Below are 18,300 nucleotides of genomic sequence, written 5' to 3' on the forward strand. Positions count from 1 at the left end.
TTTCATCTTATGATTTGCAATCACTTTGCTCATGGTAATTCTCTTGCAGGCAGAGTTTGAATGTATTAACCCAAAGAAGAAACAGAAAAAGAAAAGTTACAAAAACTCAGGAATAGTGAGTTTTAAATTATGCCAGGTAAGAAATGTTGGCCCTTATTTGGTTATTGAAGGATTTTATCCTGACTGCTGCAGTGATTGGTTAGTTTGTTGTTTTTTTTTTGTTCTCATCCCTTCTGTTTCTTTCTGCTTTATCATCCCTGTCACTTTCTTGCTCCCTGTCTTCTCCTTTCTTGCACTCTATTCTGTCACAACCATTATCCTCAGTTTGCTATTTTGTGCCTGAAGCCACAGCTGCTGCTTACCTTCCATCTTCCAACCCAACAGCTTCCTAGAGCCTCAGCAGCTCTGTTTCTGGCCCCCAGGACTGCTGCAGCATTGAGTCAGCAGCTTAGTTTTTATGCTGACAATGTGTTTGCAGCCTGTTTATTTGGCAAATACATTATATGCTTAATGATGCTGTAAAAACTAAGGTGTTGTTTTCCCAGCTCAGTACTGGAAAACGGTGAAGCAGGTGCCAGAGGCCCCCTGGGAGGGTTAACTGTAGCATATGGGTAAGGGGACAGAGGGGATAGAAGGAATCATTGGGTTGGTGAGAAAGAGGGGTGAAGGGAGATGGAGTAGGGGAAATGCTTGCCAGAAGAGGGGAAGGCAGGAATGAAAAAAGGAGGAGAAAAAAATGCAGGAAAGGAAGAGGTGGGATGGCAGCGAGGTGATATGGTGAAGGACGATGAGGGGACATATGCACTCTGCCACCTCTTCCACATTGTTTTCTGTTGCTGTCCTATGTCTCTGCAAAGCCACCATGCAGCCTTAGCTGGATCTCTCTTTAGATCTTCAGAGGTGGCATTTATGCATTTCTGTTCTTGCTGGTTCATGATCAAGAAACAACAGTGTTTTGGGGGATTTTAAAAAAAAACTTAAAAGCTTGTTTCCCAGCTCAGTTTGATTTTTAAAGCTGGATGCTTAGGATGGGAGGGAGAGTAGGAGTAACGGGTATAAGCTAAGAATTGTACAGAGAAAGCATATAGACCAAGTTTCCCCTCTCATACTCCAGCTGTCAGAAAGGCAACCCCTGCCCAGCAGCCTTGTGGCTTGTGACTGCAATTTGTGCCCGAGTAGAGCAAGCACTGAGTTTTATAAACTAATTATTTTGTATTTTCTGATTGCAAATACAGTGGAAGAATTCTAGAAATTAAAAGCTTGTTTTGCTGCTAATGCCAGGAGAACAGGTTGGAAATTTGGGAATTTTAGGAGATGTGGCTATGAGGACTAGTTGTGAAGTGGGAGGGACATTGGGACATTAGGATCTGATGGTGAAAAGCGAAATGGTGATAATGGGAGGTGATGATCATTATCGTCATTTGCTCCTTTTTGTAGTATAAAGGTCTGGCACATATAGGGTTAATGTGGGACTGAGTACAGTACCGCCCACACAGTGATGTAAGAGAACACATGATGCAGACCCAACGCCTGTAGACCTAAGCATGAAGCAACTCCTAGCTTGTACCCTTTACTGTACATGTGTAAATGGTTAGAGCAGTTGATAAAGACTTATTGTTAACCTACGGAAAACTATGGGGACTTCTTTTAAGACATGCCTTTCTGTATCTAACACCCCACAACATGGTGGCAGCAAGGGGATAAAAACCCAGAACCCTACTAAAATGCAAAGACCAAACCGCAATGCTGGAAGACTGAGAAAAATTCAACAAAGCATTCTGACCTGAAAAGAAGCTCCTTAGAAGCAGAAGCACAGGGGGAAAATCACCAGAAAAAACTCTAGAGAAGGAGCTGGAAGTTGAAAGCAGCGATTCAAAATTCCTTACTGCAGCAGAAGATGTGAATCTCCTCAGGTCCAGTTTCAGAGTGCAGAGTTGACAGAATCTGCAAGGGTGAGCTAAATCTTTTAAAATTCCAGGATGCAGCAAGCCCGGAGATAGCTTTAAAGTAATTCAGTATCAAAAGTGCCGTTTGAAAGAAACCCGTTGCTAAAAACTGATGCCCAGGTCGGAGACTAAGCATGTGGCATCCGAACTCAACCGAAGAAAAAAAGAAAAGGTTAGTTAAGTATTTTGAAAATGTCACGACTGTTCAGCTCAGGAAACAGCAAGCAGAAGCTCCAATTCAACGGACTTGAGTCTAAAAAGCAAAACACTGAGCAAAAGAAGTCTGCAGGCAGCCATTGTTAATATTTTTTTTTCAAGAAGAGCACCATCGCCATTGTGCAGAGCCCGCCAAAACCACCAAGTGTGGGAAATCCCTTTGTCTCCGAGTGAATGGCGACGCCATCTTGAAGATCATAAAGCTCTTAAAGCTGAATGTGCATTTGAAAAATCTTGAACATGGGTCACAATTCCACACTTCTGAGTCAATTCAAACCAAACCAAACCAAACTAAGGCCCAGACCAAACACCACATTGAGGACTTTGGAGGAAAGGTTCTTAAGATACAGCAATACTTCAGGTTTAAATAAACATAGGCCTGATCGCAGGCAATATCATTGTAGGACAGGGAATTAATGAATCGCAGCAGAATTCGAAGAGGTATTAAAATCATTCGACAATTATTTTAATCGAAGAAGAAACAAAGCAGTCGAAAGCATTCAATAAGAGAGTCCAATTGCCACGGAACCAGTCGATTCATTCATCAATGATCTGTATAGGATGACAGAGGTTGTGAATATGGAGACTTAAAGTCTGAACTCATCAGAGACAGAATAGCGGCTGGAGTAATAGATGATGCACTCTCTGGCCTCCTGCAAGTAAGGAAGATCTAACCCTGGAAAAGGCAATCCAGATAGTTAGACAGTCAGAAATTTGTGAGCAACACAGGACAGTCTTAAGGGGAGAGACTAAAACATTGGTGCAGTGGCCAACCCTCAGTCCAGCTTGTCAGGCAACAAAGACACAGAGGCACTATATCATGGAAACCTTTACATTCACAGTCTTGAAGGGGAGAGATGGGTAGTGGTAATGTAATAATAGTGATAATGTCGTAACAACCATAAATGTGTAGGAGTGATAAAAATGTAAGACATGAAGTAAGCTAGTGTAACTCCAAATACATTGGATAAGGACTTTGGAGGAGGTGTAGTATAAAGGTTTGACACATATAGGGTTAATGTGGGACTGAGTATAGTACTGCCCACACAGTGATGTAAGAAGGCACATGATCCAGACCCAGGGGTCAGTATGGTGTTGAGCAGAGATGTGTGTAGACCAAAGAATGGAGACAGCTCCTAGCCTGCATTATTTACTGTACCTGTGTAAATTGTTCTAATAGTTAATGAGGACTTACTGTTAAGCTACAGAAGACTACGGAGACTTCTTTAAGACAAACCGATCTGCAACCAACACCCCACAACCCTTTTGTAGGAAAACAGAGACAAATGTAAGGCTATGGGGTAAGGGCAGGGCAGTGAGATTATTTTTGGATTGCTCTAGCAAAGAGTTGGTGTAGAAATGATGGGCAGAATGGCCATCTCCTTTACTGTAAACCTCTGGTTTCTATGGCTGTTAAATCTTTTTATAAACACCTACCCTTGATACTTATTTTTCATTGTTTTCATTAGTGTTTGATCCAAAGCTGGTGTTTGTGTTTGTTTTTGCCCTGCTTTGTTGGATTTTGTGTATGTAAGTATGTCACTGTTGTTTGCTTTTATCCCTGCTCCTGTTATTTGGGTGGAATTGTCCACTCCCATTTGCAGCAGGCATCATAGTGGGCGGGAGCAGAAACTATTGGGGGATCGCAAAAATTGGTTTCGCGCATCGTAAAACCAGTTTGCGATTGTCTGCTCCACCTTTCAATGGCCGGCCGTGTTTCCCGCCGTCACACATTGGGAACCTAATTTCAATATTTTAGCATCTCATTATAAGTTCTGCTCGCCCGGATCAGCCGGAAATTACACCGACGTGTTTCACAACTTTACATAAGCGATGTGCACCAGGTGAGCTGCACTTCGTCCGGGACTTCGAGGTTTGTTTGCCCATCTTGCTTCAGGCAGCACTCTCAGTCATCAATGCCAGGCTTCGCAGGCAACGTCACGTCACTTTTAGGGGGGCTCATGGATAGGTCTCTACCTACCAGACCAGCCGTAAGGTGGGGGCGCCTTTTCAATGGCTGCAGGGCTAGGGCTTGCCTGGGGAAGGGGGAGAAGTGGCCTCAGGCAAGGGAAAAGGCTGCAGGACAAGGGCTGTACTGGGGAAAGGGGGTATCCCAGGGTTTTCTGTGGGGGCACATAGTGATCTGTGCAAGTAGCTCAAGGTGGTGGGGGCTGAGGAGGCAGTCTCCAGAGGAGATGAGGCCAGATGGAGATGTGATGGTGTATGTGAGAGAGAGTGAGTGGTGAAGTCCCTTGAGTCGGCAGTGAGTGAGATGCCATTCAGTGTGTGATGGCCTTGTGAGTGTGAGAGTTTAGAGTGATGAGATGGTTGCCTTGCCCTGGCAGCATGGATAAGATCATTCATCCTCTTTCTGCACTGGATAGCTAGCCCTCTTCTGTACAGTGCTGGCACTGATCACCAATGCCACCACCTCCCAAGCCGGAGTGATGGTTTTACTGGACCTCCTGTGGCCTGAGCAGGGGTGGAGGACATCATGGCCGGCCTCCAAAAGACATTCCAGTGAACTCTTCTTGGCTTTCAGGGCCATGTCTTCACTGGAGTAGTCCTGGGCTGCAAGCGTTGAGAGCTGTGTGGGCGGCTGCAGTTTAGATATGGCACCCAGAGTGAGGAAACAGTGAGGTAACGGGGCAGCAGCTGATTCAGAGGCTGCCTGCCAGAGAGATGGTATGTTTCTTGTGGCTGCATAATTAATGAGGGAAGCCGATGGTGCTTAAATGACATGGTGCAGAAACCCACTATTGTGGCCGATGGATAAAACGTTTCTCATGGCTACTACCATACTTAGTGTAATTCTGGGACAATTCCGCCCTTTGTATTTCTTTTCCTTCCCTGTTATGATTTTTTTAAACTCCTGATGTTTGAGTTGCTTTAATACTGCTGCTGTATTAGTATTTTTCCTGTTTCATGATGCATCTAATTCCAAAGCTCTCCAAAATGAACACCACATTTCTCGGGGTCTCTTAGTAGAGCAAAGGGGAAATGGAAAGAGTCTAACAGCAGTAGTGGAAGGTCCTGGATCTGACAGAATTTCTTTTGGATCTCTGGAAACATTGTTTTGTGGTTGAAAAAATACTCCTTTTCATTGGATAAATGGGTATCACAGCCACATAAATAAATGTCTTTGTCTCTCTGGAACTATGAATAAACGCATATCAACTTTAATAAAATATAGTTTTATTTTCAAAGAGCAAAATTCAATCATCAATTTTTGCATCAAATAGAAAGTGGGTAGGAGAGGTGAAGTTTAAAATCCTCTGTAAAGGCCCTGTCTTCCTGAAGAAATGCTTCCAGAAATTAGTCCTGGAAAACCTGAGATAAAACAAGGTTCAAGTTTTAAAGAACTAAAACAGTGTTTAATTTGCAGATCGTGAAAGAGTATACATTCCTGGATTACATTATGGGTGGCTGTCAGCTGAACTTTACTGTGAGTAAAACATCCTGGTTGATGCAATGAACAATGTAGGTTTGGTCACACCTCGGCCTCTTCTGATTCTCAAAGCAAAAGGATATGAAGTATTATAGTTAAAAGAACTAGAGCTGATATTAGAGTAGCATTAACAATTTTGGCAAATTACTTTTGTGTTTTTTTGGTCTTCCAATTGTGTATACTTCGTCTTTTTGTCCCACGGTGATTTTCTTTCCTGTTTGATACCATATCAGAAAAAGTTAATCTGTTTGTAAGATAACTATACTTACAAATTATAATTATACTTACAATGAGCATGATACTCAATTTCCAGAAATGTTCATTCAAGTATCCTAGTAAAACAATTGATAAATTAAAATCCCTGTTTTTAACATTAATCAATATTTGATAGAAAAGCATTTTACACTGTTTGATAAGTAAAGCCTTAATTCTGACCATAAATGTTCCTATGCTACTTAACTATAATATTTTTTAGATGAATGTTAATCCGAGCATCTGCATGCTGTTCAATTCGTTTCCTACTTCCAGTCATTGTTTCCATGTTTACAAATTGCAGGTTGGCATTGATTTCACAGGCTCTAATGGAGATCCACGTACACCCAACTCTCTACATTTTATAAATCCCAATGGATTTAACGAATACCTGATGGCAATCTGGTCCATTGGAATAATAATTCAAGACTATGATACGTAATGAATTTCTTTATCCTTCGTCAATTTACAGTGTTTCATTTCAAGTTTCTCCTCAAAACTAAAGTAGAAAATTCTATCTTCCAATGAAGATAAAAGCTGTATAATACATATTCTAATCTGTGGGTATGATGTAAAATAGAGTACTGTGAGGCTCCAGACTTACATTTGATTATGCTTTTGTAACAGTGGTGAGACCTGGTAACATTTTGTTTCGATTGCCATTAAAAGCCAGGTTCTGTCTTTGCAATCCTTAAGATGTAGGTTATTATGATGGGACAGTTTGTGGAACAACGATATACTCCACGATCCCTTTTTATAACTAATATGCAATAATTTGTGTGCCACAGTTTGGTTATCTGGCTTCTAATTTACATGTTAATGCTGGAATACTTTATCCTCAGTCGTGCATTCTCTTTCTCCAGTAATTTACAGACAGATGTCTAATTATAGTTGTATATTCACAGAGACAAATTATTCCCGGCATTTGGATTTGGTGCACAAATACCCCCTAACTGGCAGGTAAAAATAAGCCATTTGTATATAAAAGATTTATTCAAATACCTTATTTGTGTATACAAGTCATTCTATACAGTGACATTTTTCCTGTAGGTATCACACGAATTTCCACTTAACTTCAACCCTGAAAACCCATTTTGCGGAGGTATGAAACATATATTTATTTTGTAATAGCTTTTTAACATGGGGAGGATGAAGGGTAAGGTGTTGTTAAAGCAATGATGTGATTCCAACTAAGATGTGGAACTGTTCATGTGACATTACTTTGTTGTCATGTGACATCAAAATAATTGATGCCTGTTTTGAAAGGATATCTTTAAAAACTCAATTTCGAACAAATTATAAATATTCTGCTGTACAGCATTATAAGATTGTAAGAAATAGAAACAGGAGTAGACCATATGACCCCCTGAGCCTTCTCCTTCATTCAATAAGATCATGGCTGATCTGATAGTGGCCTTAACTCCACTTTCCTGCCTGATGCTGCCCCCATCACCCCCACCCCCCATAACCCTTGACTCCCTTGTAGATCAACAATCAGTCTAACCCAGCCTTGAGTATTTTCAATGACGCAGCTTCCACTGCTTTCTGGGGAAGAGAATTCTAAAGATTAATGACCCCTTGACAGAAGAAAATACTCCTCATCTCCGTTTTAAATGGGAGACCCCTTATTTTTAAACTATGCCCCCAATTCTAGATTCTTCCATGAGGAAGAAGCAACCTCACAGCCTCTACCCTGTCAAGCCCCTTCAGAATGTTATGTTTCAATAAGATCACCTCTCGTTGTTTGAAACTCCAATGGGTAAAGGCTCAACCTGCTCAACCAGCTTCACCCCAGGAATCAGCCTAGTGGACCTTCTCTGAACTGCTTCCAATGCAAGTATATCCAAAACTGTCTACAGTACTCTAGCAGCAGTTTCACCAATGCCCTGCACAATTGTAGCAAGACCTCCCTAATTTTATAGCCCATCCCCTTGCAATAAAGGTCTCCATTCCATTTGCTTCCTAATTATCTGCTATACCTGCTTGCTAACTGTTTTTAATTCATGTACAAAGACACCCAGATCCTTCAATCTCACAGCATTCCGCAATCTCTCTCCATTTAAATAATACTCTGCTTTTCTATTATTCCTGCCAAAGTGGACAACCTCACATTTTCTCACATTATACTCCATCTGCCACATTTTTCCCATCCTAGTTAGCTATATTCCTTTGCAGATTCTTTATTTCCTTCTCGCCACTTGCATTCCTACATATCGTCATCAAATTTGGCTACAGTACACTTCAGGCCTTTTATCCAAGTCATTAAAGTACATTGTAAATAGTTGAGGCCCCAACACTGATCCACGTGACACTCCAGTAGTTACAGTTGGCCAACCTGAAAATGACCTATTTCTCCCGACTCTCTTTCTTGCTATTTAGCCAGACCTCTATCCATGCTAATATATTACTGCCAACTCCATGAGCTTTTGTCTTGTGTAGTAACCTTTTATGTGGCACCTTATCGAATGCCTTTTGGAAGTCTCCTTATTTTAGATACCCGACCTTTGCAGTGCCAACCTAACTTGACTTTCTTGACTTTTTTTGCAGCAACCAATCCCATGATCCTTATGCCTATCACTAATGCCTTTAAAAACACCTATGTATGTTTAGCACAGGAATTTTTATTCCCTCTTATCTCCCCACTTCTGAATGAAATGGCTAATGGCTCCATTGATGAACTCAGTGCTCCAGCACTACAAGCCCATGAATGTGTTGGCAGACTGTTCCAACTGAGAGAGGCACCATTGCTAAAGCCATTCCTGTTTATTTATACCATTGGCATTAGATGGACACTTTCTGGGATTGAAGATTACTTGATAGCTGTAAGGAGCTAACATCCTCGCTAATTTAACAGCAGTCCAGCCTAAGACACTGATTATAGTTATAATACTCCCACTGCCACTTTTTGGTTGAGATCAGCTAATACAACAAAAACCAAGCATCAAACATGAAATCTTCTTAGTCTTATGTTTCTCAATTTAACACCATCTGTGACTTTGCCTGCTTTGACATTATGGATAAGATTTGGAAGGGGAGCAAGTTATGGGAGCTTGTTTCAAATCCTGAAATGGAAAACAAAATGTCTCAACTGTGAAACGAGCAACTTGTTCAATCATACATTTTTGTCTTTGCCTTGAGGCCTAAAAGAAAAGGCAATTTGTGTAATTTTGAACTTGTGTTTCTGACAGAGCTGAAAGCATTCCTATGTTTCATTTTAATAAATTGCATATGGTGTATTTAAAAAAAAAATGTTCTAATGGGATGAAAAAAATAGTTCAAAACTTTTTCCCAAGTACCCAATTATATCAGATCTCTTGGCATTCTAGACCAACAGGCTGAACTTCTTGCATTCTGGAAAATTTAAGGTATTAAGGTCTGATAATCTAGGTCAGGCTTATCCAGCTTTCTCACATGAGGAGCCACATATCAATCCTTTTCTTATTCACGGGGCCGATGAATAAATTTCGGAAAGATAAGGTTTGGCACAACATTAAACATGAATTTTAAAAAAAACAGTTGAGGTACGAAGAAAGGAAACAACTTGCTGAGCAAAAATTAAGCAATGTCAAAGCAATAAATTGGTAGTTTTTAAAAAATGAGTTAATTAATAAATATGACCATCAGTGTGTGAAAAGGTGAGAGTGTGTGTGTCTGACTCACTCCCAGTCTCAGGATGCTCACTCACCCGCCCTCACCCACTGTGTGAGTGGATATGAGTATGAGTCACAACCCTGAGAGATGTTCTGTCTCACTCTCTCCCACGCTCACACTCTCAAGGTTGCTCTCTCTCTTGCTCTCACATCTCTATCACTCTCGCATTGCCATCGCCCTCGCTGTCGCCCTCGCTCTCGCTTTGCCCTCGCTCTCGCATCGCCCTCGCCGTCGCATCGCCCTCGCCGTCGCATCGCCCTCGCCGTCGCATTGCCCTCGCCGTCGCATCGCCCTCGCCTTCGCATCGCCCTCGCTCTTGCATCGCCCTCGCCCTCGCATCGCCCTTGCTCTCGCATCACCCTCGCATCGCCCTCACTGTCGCATCAACCTCGCCCTCGCATCGCCCTCGCTCTCGCATCGCCCTCGCCCTCGCATTGCCCTCGCCCTCGCTATTGCATCGCCTTCGCCCTCGCGTGCACACACATACACTCACACTCTGACAGGGCAGCACTTTACATACCCCAAGATAAAAGCAAAAAACTGCGGATGCTGGAAATCGAAAACAAAAACAAAAATACCTGGAAAATCTCAGCAGGTCTGGCAGCATCTATGGAAGGGAGCACAGTTAACGTTTCGAGTCCGCATGACTCTTCAACAGAACTTTACATGCTCCCACTGGGCATGTTTTTGGTGGGGTCACACAAAATCCCCCACCACCTTCCCTCCCACCCCTGAACTCCCTGCATAATATGGGGGGGTGGGTGGTGCACAGGCGTCAAAACCAGCAGCCTACTTGCCATATCTAAATGAAAAATCAAGGGTCTATTGAGCCTATTAACAAGCCAATTGACCACGATAATCCGCAGTCCACACGATAACATGGGTCGCCTGAGTAGTCGGGCGGGAATGGGCAGGTTGCTTTTTTTAAAATCTTTTCCACAGGGCATGAAGGAAGGGGATGGTTCTATCTTCAGGGGGTCTCCTTTACGCGTGGGGGCCAGCTGCCTTAAGGTAATATCCCCCTTTCCTTCTACCCTCCCTCTCTCTAGAACCCACCACTCCCTCCCCGCGTTTCCCCCCGCCATGCTGCACCCCTCCCTAAACTGCACAAACCCTCCCCACCCAAGATCCTGGACTTACCTTGCTTCAGGATCCATGGGTCACCTTCGTAGGCCTTGCACTGCCAGGACTGATGGGATATTCTCCTCTGAACATGTTCCAGAAATTCCTGAGCTGTGATGAGTGCTTTTTCTTTTAATTCCTTCCAATCTGTGGGCACTGTTCTAGAATCTAAGGAATTCTGAAGATTAAAACCAATCCATCTATTACCTCTGCAGCCACCTGAGCCACCAGATCTCGATCACTTGTTAGCTTCCAATCTCATTAATTTCTCCATCACTTTTTTGTTACTCATATTAATTACTTTATGTTCCTCACTCTCATCAGACCTTCTACTGTGTACATGGATACAGAACACCTGTTTAAATTTTCCCTATCCCCTATGATGGTTATTTCTGCCCCTTCAACTACTTTTGCTAACCTTTTGCTTGTAAAAGCTCTTATAATCTGTTTTTATATTTCTTGCTAGTTTACTCTCGTGTCCTATTTTCTTCCTCATTATCAATTCCTTGGTCATGCTTTGATTTTTATAACCCTCCCAATTCTCAGCCTTACTTGCTTTTTGGCAATGTTGTAAGCCACCTCCTTTGATCTAATACTATCCTTAACTTCTCTAGTTAGCCATTGTTGTACTATTTTTCAGTGGAGTTTTTATTCCTCAAGGGACTGTATATTCATACTTTCACATCTTTTAATCTAATGTCCCAATCTATCTTGGCCAACTCTCCATTAATACCCCCATAATTGATTTTGTTTAAATTTAATACCCTAGTTTTGGACTTCAACACATTACTCCCAGACGTAATATGAAATTCATCATATTATGATCATCCTACCCTGATGATCCTTTACCATAAGATTACTAATTACCCCTGCCTCATTATACAATAGATCTAAAACAGCCTGTTCCTCAGCTGGTTCATCAATGTGTTGTTCTAGGAAGTTACCTCGCATGCATTCCATGAATTCATTCTTCAAGCTACTTTTGATGAGTTGGTCTTCCCAGTCTATGTGAAGATTATCGTGTTACCCTTGTTACATGCTCCTCTAATCTCTTGGTTTATATTCCGTACAACAATATAATTAACTATTAGGGGGCCTGCAAACTACCAGCAGTGTTTTCTGCCCTTTGTTCTTTCTTAGCTCCACCCATACTGAATCATCATCCTGATTTTCTAGGTTAAAATCTTTTTTCCCTAGACCCTTTATCTAATCTTTTATTATCAGGGCTATCCCATCTCCTTTCCCATTTTGCCTAACTTTTCTAAAAGTTTAATATCCTGAAAAATTTAGTTCCCAACCTTGGTTTCCTGCGATCATGTCTCTTTGAACATGCAGATATGGCACCTTTGATTTTAACTTCTTATTATTTCCGCTATTACCTATTTGCCCTATTACCATTTGTTAAGCTCTCTGTCCCTTCCTGACACAATCTGATTTATTTTACCCAAATCGCTATTCTACAGTCTTGAATTTTCTTTTTAAACTTATAAAATTACCCTGAATCCTCCCCCCCTGGTTTCACGCCCTGTCCATTGCCCCAGCTACTCGATTCACCAGGACACTGGTTTCTGCCCAGTTTAAACTGAATTTGTCCCACTTGAACAACTTCCTTGTTTCCCATCAGTGGCGACACTGCCCCTTGAAATGAAACCCCTGCCCCCCACACCATTTTTAAAATCCGTATATTTAAACCTCTAACCTGTTTGTCGCTATGCAAATAATCCAGATATTATTACCTTGTTGAGATTTTGGTTTTTACCATTACCATTTTACCATTGTACCATTATTCCTCACACTCCCTCAGCAGACCCTCATTCATGGTTCTACTTATGTTGTTGGTTCCTATGTGGATCACATCAACTGGACCCTCCGCACTCCTGCTTCAAGTTCTTCCCCAGTCATGAAGTGATGTTCTTAACCCCAGCAGTGGGCAGGCAACACAATCTTTGGGACTCCTGGCTGCTGCTAAAGTCCTATTTTAGTTCAGCGACTTAAGCTTCTAATAATGTCCCCTAATTCTGTTATTTTGGTTCAGTATAAAAAACTTCTGGTGGTAAGACTCATTTTTTTCAGTGTTCATCTGTCCAATGGTAAATAAGAGGATCAGTATAAGTGAGTTTAAATAATCATATCTAATATGAAGAGAGAAGTTGTCCTGGATACATTGGTGGACCAACCAAACGACATATCTTGCCAGTGTGGAAAATGCAACAGGGCCTTTCATATACATATAATCAGGAAGGCGGGTGCACAATTTAACATCTCATCTAATTATAAAGAACTTTTGACAATGCAGCACTCCTTCAGTACTGTACTGAAGAGCCAGCCTAGTTTATGCTGAAGTTGTGAATTGCGATTTACACCCAGAACCATTTGACTCTTGAGGATGCTAAGGAATGAGCTGAGCTGACCTTTGGCACTATAACCTTAAAGCTAGTGATTTATCAAACAAAAATATTCTGAAAACATATATGGGAGAGAAGCAAGCAAGATCTCTGCAGCCTCACCTGTGTATTGTTTTTGTTTCTAGAGAATCAAAGGGTGGGGAAAAGAAAGTTTTTAAATAATTACCGCCCCAGAATGAAAACACACAGCACATGCATATGTCCTTCTGAAGCAGTAACTCTTCTGGAAAGCAGCACTGTTACAACTGGTATGCACACCAGTGCTATATTGTAGCTGAGTTAGCAACCACTTTGAAAATTATGGCTTTTTTTTTGCATAATCAGCATCTTAAGTTTTTTTAAAGAGGGTCGCTACAAATTGTAAATTGTGTACTTCATTGTGATTCCCCATAACTCACCATTATAATTAGAAGCATTGGATTCAAGAAAATTCTGAGCATGCAAAGTGTTCAGTCTATGTTGTGATTGCTTAAATAACAACCACCTCATAATGGTTCCTTCATGGTAAAACACAATCAGGACACTGTCCTGTGTCTTGCAGAACTTGAGACTGATGTTGGAGTGGCACCAAATGGAGTTTTAATAAACTCATTTATTAATACTTTGTTACTGATTGGGTTCTTTAGGGGTGCAGGGGATAGCTGACGCCTACCGCAGTTGTCTTCCTCAAGTCAGGTTATATGGACCCACAAACTTCTCTCCAATAATAAACCATGTGGGAAGATTTGCAGCTGCAGCAGCACAGCAGCCAAAAGCTTCAGTAAGTATTTTTACATCTACAGTTACACCCACTGGTAATAAGGCAGCTTCAACAGGTGCTAGGAAACAGCTCATGTAACCCAGTGTCTCAGTAAGGAACTGTGCTCACAAAACTGGAACGGGGAAAAAGTGGCAACACTTTTTTGTTTAGCATTTCAAAGATCATTGATAACAAAGGGTTAAAAGTTTAGGACAATGAAAGTAATTGACATTATATAATCATAGTATTAGTATTTCAAGAGGGTAAAGGGTCCTGGATAAATATTTTTCTCTTCTTTAGCTGAAGACATGGCTTCTTGCTGGGATGTAGTTTCATGAACAGGGAACAGCCTCGGTGCCACATGCTTCCTGTTCATTGTGAACCTGGATATTGAATGCCATTAAGCTATTTGGGTGGGGGTGGTTGAAGAGCCCTAAATAATAGCCAAGACTGATTTTTCCCTGGCTGCACATTTTCCAGCAGGTGATTAGAAGAATCAGCCTGCTTTTTTCCTCATTTCTTGTAATCTAATTATAGCATCTTTTCCAGCACAGACTATGATTGAACTTCTCGGTCTGTGTGACTGTGCTCCACATTAGGAAGTGTATTTATTTGTGAGCCCTGAATAACTATTGTCCTCATATGTAAGTGCGTCATAAACGAATGGATGTTTTCTTTTACAAATCTTGAAAAGCTGCTGAAATAATTGACAATTTCTGAAAGTGATTAATATTTTAATCCGGTATTTGATTTATATATTCATGTTTGAATATTATTAGACAAAGATTATATGTAGTTTGGACACTTAGAGAACTTGTTAGCATGTTTTGCTAGTGAGGTTTGCTTTTAAATAAAATGAGGTTGAATGCAAGGTTCAGTATAGACAGTAAAATCAATTTCAACATATATGTGATGATTACAACAGTTATAATCCACCTGTTTCACTATCTTTGTAATTAAACTATCCATTAAGAAGCTATGCTTTGTGTTTGATCCTGGCAAGTTAATCCATTTGCTGTGTATGATTTTGATGAATTATTTATGGTAGATTTTTTTTTATTTTGGCAGCAATATTTCATCCTGTTAATCATAACAGATGGAGTGATAACGGATTTAGATCAAACAAGACAGGCCATTGTGAATGCTTCTAAATTGCCAATGTCCATCATCATTATTGGTGTTGGTGGTGCAGATTTCAGTACCATGGAATTTCTGGATGGTGATGATGGTGTTCTCAGATCACCAACAGGAGAAGTAGCTATCCGGGATATAGTCCAGTTTGTGCCTTATAGGAAGTTTCAAAATGTAAGTATGCACACTGTCCAACTATAATAATAGTTCAGCCTTACTTCACAGGCTTGAAATAAAGTATTGGATTAGACAAATGTATGAAATCTTGTAAAATCTGACATATAATTCATATTCATTCAAATCTTTAAATGTGACTGGTAAAATTGAAAATGAATGAGATAATAAATCACACATTATGCATCTGTGATTCCTTGGGATACAGACTCCTAAAAGAAGCAGATCATATGTCTTTGTAATACTTCCAAGAAGAAGATGCAATGGCAGAAGGTGCAAGTAACAAAGTTGCAAGAATTTTGCATCCTGGCTGTTCATTTGCACATGCCTGTTTATGTAATGGGATTTTTTTTTAGCTAGTTCTAACATTTAATAATTTTTTTTACAAAAAGAAAGCCCATCTGATATGGATAATGTGATTGTGGTGTGTCAGTTATGTCAATACATATACTGAAGTTTGAATTGTTGAATACAGGTAAAGGGATTGTTTTTGAACATGCCATTATTGGTGTACTTTTAAAAAAAAAATGCTAAATTCCACTGGAAAGGGTAATGTCAACTGTGTGATGAACCCCACATAGTCTACTTTGTGGCATCTTTGAATAGTCTCTTAACAAACTGACATAATAAAATGATTGTGCCAGATTATGCCAATTAGAAGTTCAAAACACTGACATTAAGAATGAGGCTCCAAAATCAGCATGAAATCGTATACCAGCAAAGCTACAATTTTGTTGCTGCAGCAAATCTTTGGCATTAAAACATTATGGGCCAGATTTTCCACTTGGGTGTGGAATTGAGGCACCTCTTTGATGTGGTGGTGCTTTTGCTTTCCAATAAGGTATCCCCTGACCACAGCTAATCTTGTGAGAATGGATTATTTAAATAACTTTGGAAGGCATTCTGACTTCCACAAGGACCCAGCAGCACTAGGACTGAAGTTTTATTTGCAGCAGTGTGTTGGTAAGACTGTTAACATTTTTGAATCCGGCAATTACCCAGGCTTTCTGGATTTTAAAATGTAAGTTTCCTCATTCTGCTTCCATAGCAATGCTGGATGCCATGGGCAAACAACCAAGTGATGGAAAGATGGTTGATGCATTTTCATTGTTTGAATATTTCAATATGCCTAATCATGTATGCGCAGATATAGTGAGCATCATCTGTCATTTACAACTAGAAACTCAATGGTTGTGAAAACTGCAGTGGAATGTGAATCCCCATTACATTTTCCAGCTTTGTCTGTCCCAGTTCCACCCAGAGGGCAGTGGAAGGAAGAAGATTCCAGCTGGTCTTTTTAGTCCTGTTTTGATTTGGTAGAATTACTTCATTTTAATGTGAAAGAAGCCAGCTTGTCAAGATGGTTGGCTTCCATCAGACCATATGTTTTAAAAAATCATTGGCTAGGGTTTTCTGCTTCTAGACTCACCTACCTGCAATTCTCTGACCATTCAGTTTAATCACTGGCTGGTGAGCGAAAAGCAGAAATATCCGACTATTCTCACTGATGTAGTTTAATGCAAATGGAATGTGCAACATCACATATATAAATAAGGAGAAACTGTTTTCATTGGTAGAGTCAGTAACCAGAGGATGCAGATTTAAGATGATTGACAAAAGAACCAGAGCAGCAAGTTATGATCTGGAATGCCCTGCTTGAAAGGGTAGTGGAAGCGAATTCAATAGAAACTTTCAAAGAGGAATTGAGAAAATACTTGGAGGGGGAAAATTGCAGGGCTTTGTGGAAAGAACTGGAGGGTTGAAGTAATTGGATAGCTCTTTCAAATAACCGACATGGACACAATGGACTGAGTGACTTCTATCTTGTATGATTCTACGATACAGTGTAGGCTAAACATTTGGTATGATGTTTGTGATTTGCTGCTTGTTGTCCTCATAGTTGGGTTTTCTAGTTAATAACATTCTCATCTCATTCAACAGGCACCCAAAGAAGTTCTTGCACAAAGTGTACTGGCTGAATTACCTCAACAAGTGATGTGCTACTTCAACTCACGCAAACTCTGTCCTCCTATTGAGCCAAGTTCCTAAATATCTGAATGTGTGATCTGACTTCAGTGCTTAACCTACAAATACATTCACTGGAGTGCAGAATTCTTCAATCCTGCCAGTATTAGCCACTAAACTTATTTTTTATGATGTATTTTTTAGTTAAAAATGTTTCAAATGCTGATGAATTTAAATTCTTTTCCATCATAACATTTTGAATAACTTTGATAAAACAATATAATGAAATTTGACTAGGTTAAATTGATCAGCTACAGGCCATTCAATTTATTAAATATCTAGATTGTGGTATCTATTGTTTCCTCTGTTGCTTCTGCTTTTTAGCCCAATTCTGTAAATTGTTTCCATTCTGTTGAAAGGTCAAACCTGGCTATTTTATAAATGCTGAAAGCTACTTACTGGTTTTATTTCAGACCTCCAGGCATTGCAGTCTTTTGTTTTAAAATTTAGCTACGTATTTTATAAGTTATTCTACAGATGTTTTATTATTTTTTATAACTTTTTCCTTTGGAAATGTTCCATTATATTTTTAGATTGGGGCCAAATACTTACATATGAAATAGCTGCTGTTATTAAATAATTGAGATTGGTTAGAGCTTTCATGTTTTAGCACTATTAAAATGTTTAATTGTAAAAATAAATAGTTGAATAATCATTTTTAAACATGCTAAATGATAAATCCAGAGTAAGTTATATTATGTACTTAATAAAAGTGATATAAACCTACCTTTCCATGACATACATTTTTGTTGTATGAAGAGTATACTGCGTTAGTCACTTGAACTTTGGCAGTTTAGAAACAGCTAGTGAATATAAAATTATAACTTGAATTTAAAATGACAGCAATAAAATATGGAATGGATCTTCTTAAGCATGTCAATAAGTCATCATCTTTGTATTTATCTTTCAATTAAATGATCTTCCTACACAACATTTTATCCATCCTTGTTGATTTAAAAATTCAAATATCCAGTTAACTACATATGTCTCCAAATTCACCACAGCATCAGGTGAAAGCATTTTAAGATTTTGTAAAAGCAAAATACTGTGGATGCTGGAAATCTGAAACAAAAACAAAAATTGCTGGAAAAACTAAGCAGGTCTGACAGCATCTGTGGAGAGGAAGACAGCGTTAATGTTTCGAGTCCGTATGACTCTTCATCAGTACTAAAGAGAAATAGAAATGTGGTG

General features: G+C 40.0%; 1 protein-coding gene across 4 annotated transcripts in view; it reads left to right on the forward strand.

Moving 5' to 3' along the window:
• LOC144679844 (copine-3-like) overlaps nt 1–18,040 on the forward strand; it is a 750,377-nt gene extending 732,337 nt beyond the window's left edge. For all 4 annotated transcript variants that reach the window (XM_078540694.1, XM_078540693.1, XM_078540695.1 and 1 more), the window contains 8 exons: nt 50–136; nt 5,548–5,607; nt 6,167–6,300; nt 6,768–6,822; nt 6,913–6,964; nt 13,667–13,800; nt 14,848–15,084; nt 17,026–18,040. In XM_078540694.1, the coding sequence (XP_078396820.1) occupies nt 50–136; nt 5,548–5,607; nt 6,167–6,300; nt 6,768–6,822; nt 6,913–6,964; nt 13,667–13,800; nt 14,848–15,084; nt 17,026–17,133 (867 nt within the window). In that variant the 3' untranslated portion in view covers nt 17,134–18,040. The remainder of the gene's footprint in view (nt 1–49; nt 137–5,547; nt 5,608–6,166; nt 6,301–6,767; nt 6,823–6,912; nt 6,965–13,666; nt 13,801–14,847; nt 15,085–17,025) is intronic.
• Nucleotides 18,041–18,300: the final 260 nt, after the last annotated feature.

The sequence above is a fragment of the Cetorhinus maximus genome, chromosome 4 (assembly GCF_964194155.1).
Source record: "Cetorhinus maximus chromosome 4, sCetMax3.hap1.1, whole genome shotgun sequence".
Lineage (NCBI taxonomy): Eukaryota > Metazoa > Chordata > Chondrichthyes > Lamniformes > Cetorhinidae > Cetorhinus > Cetorhinus maximus.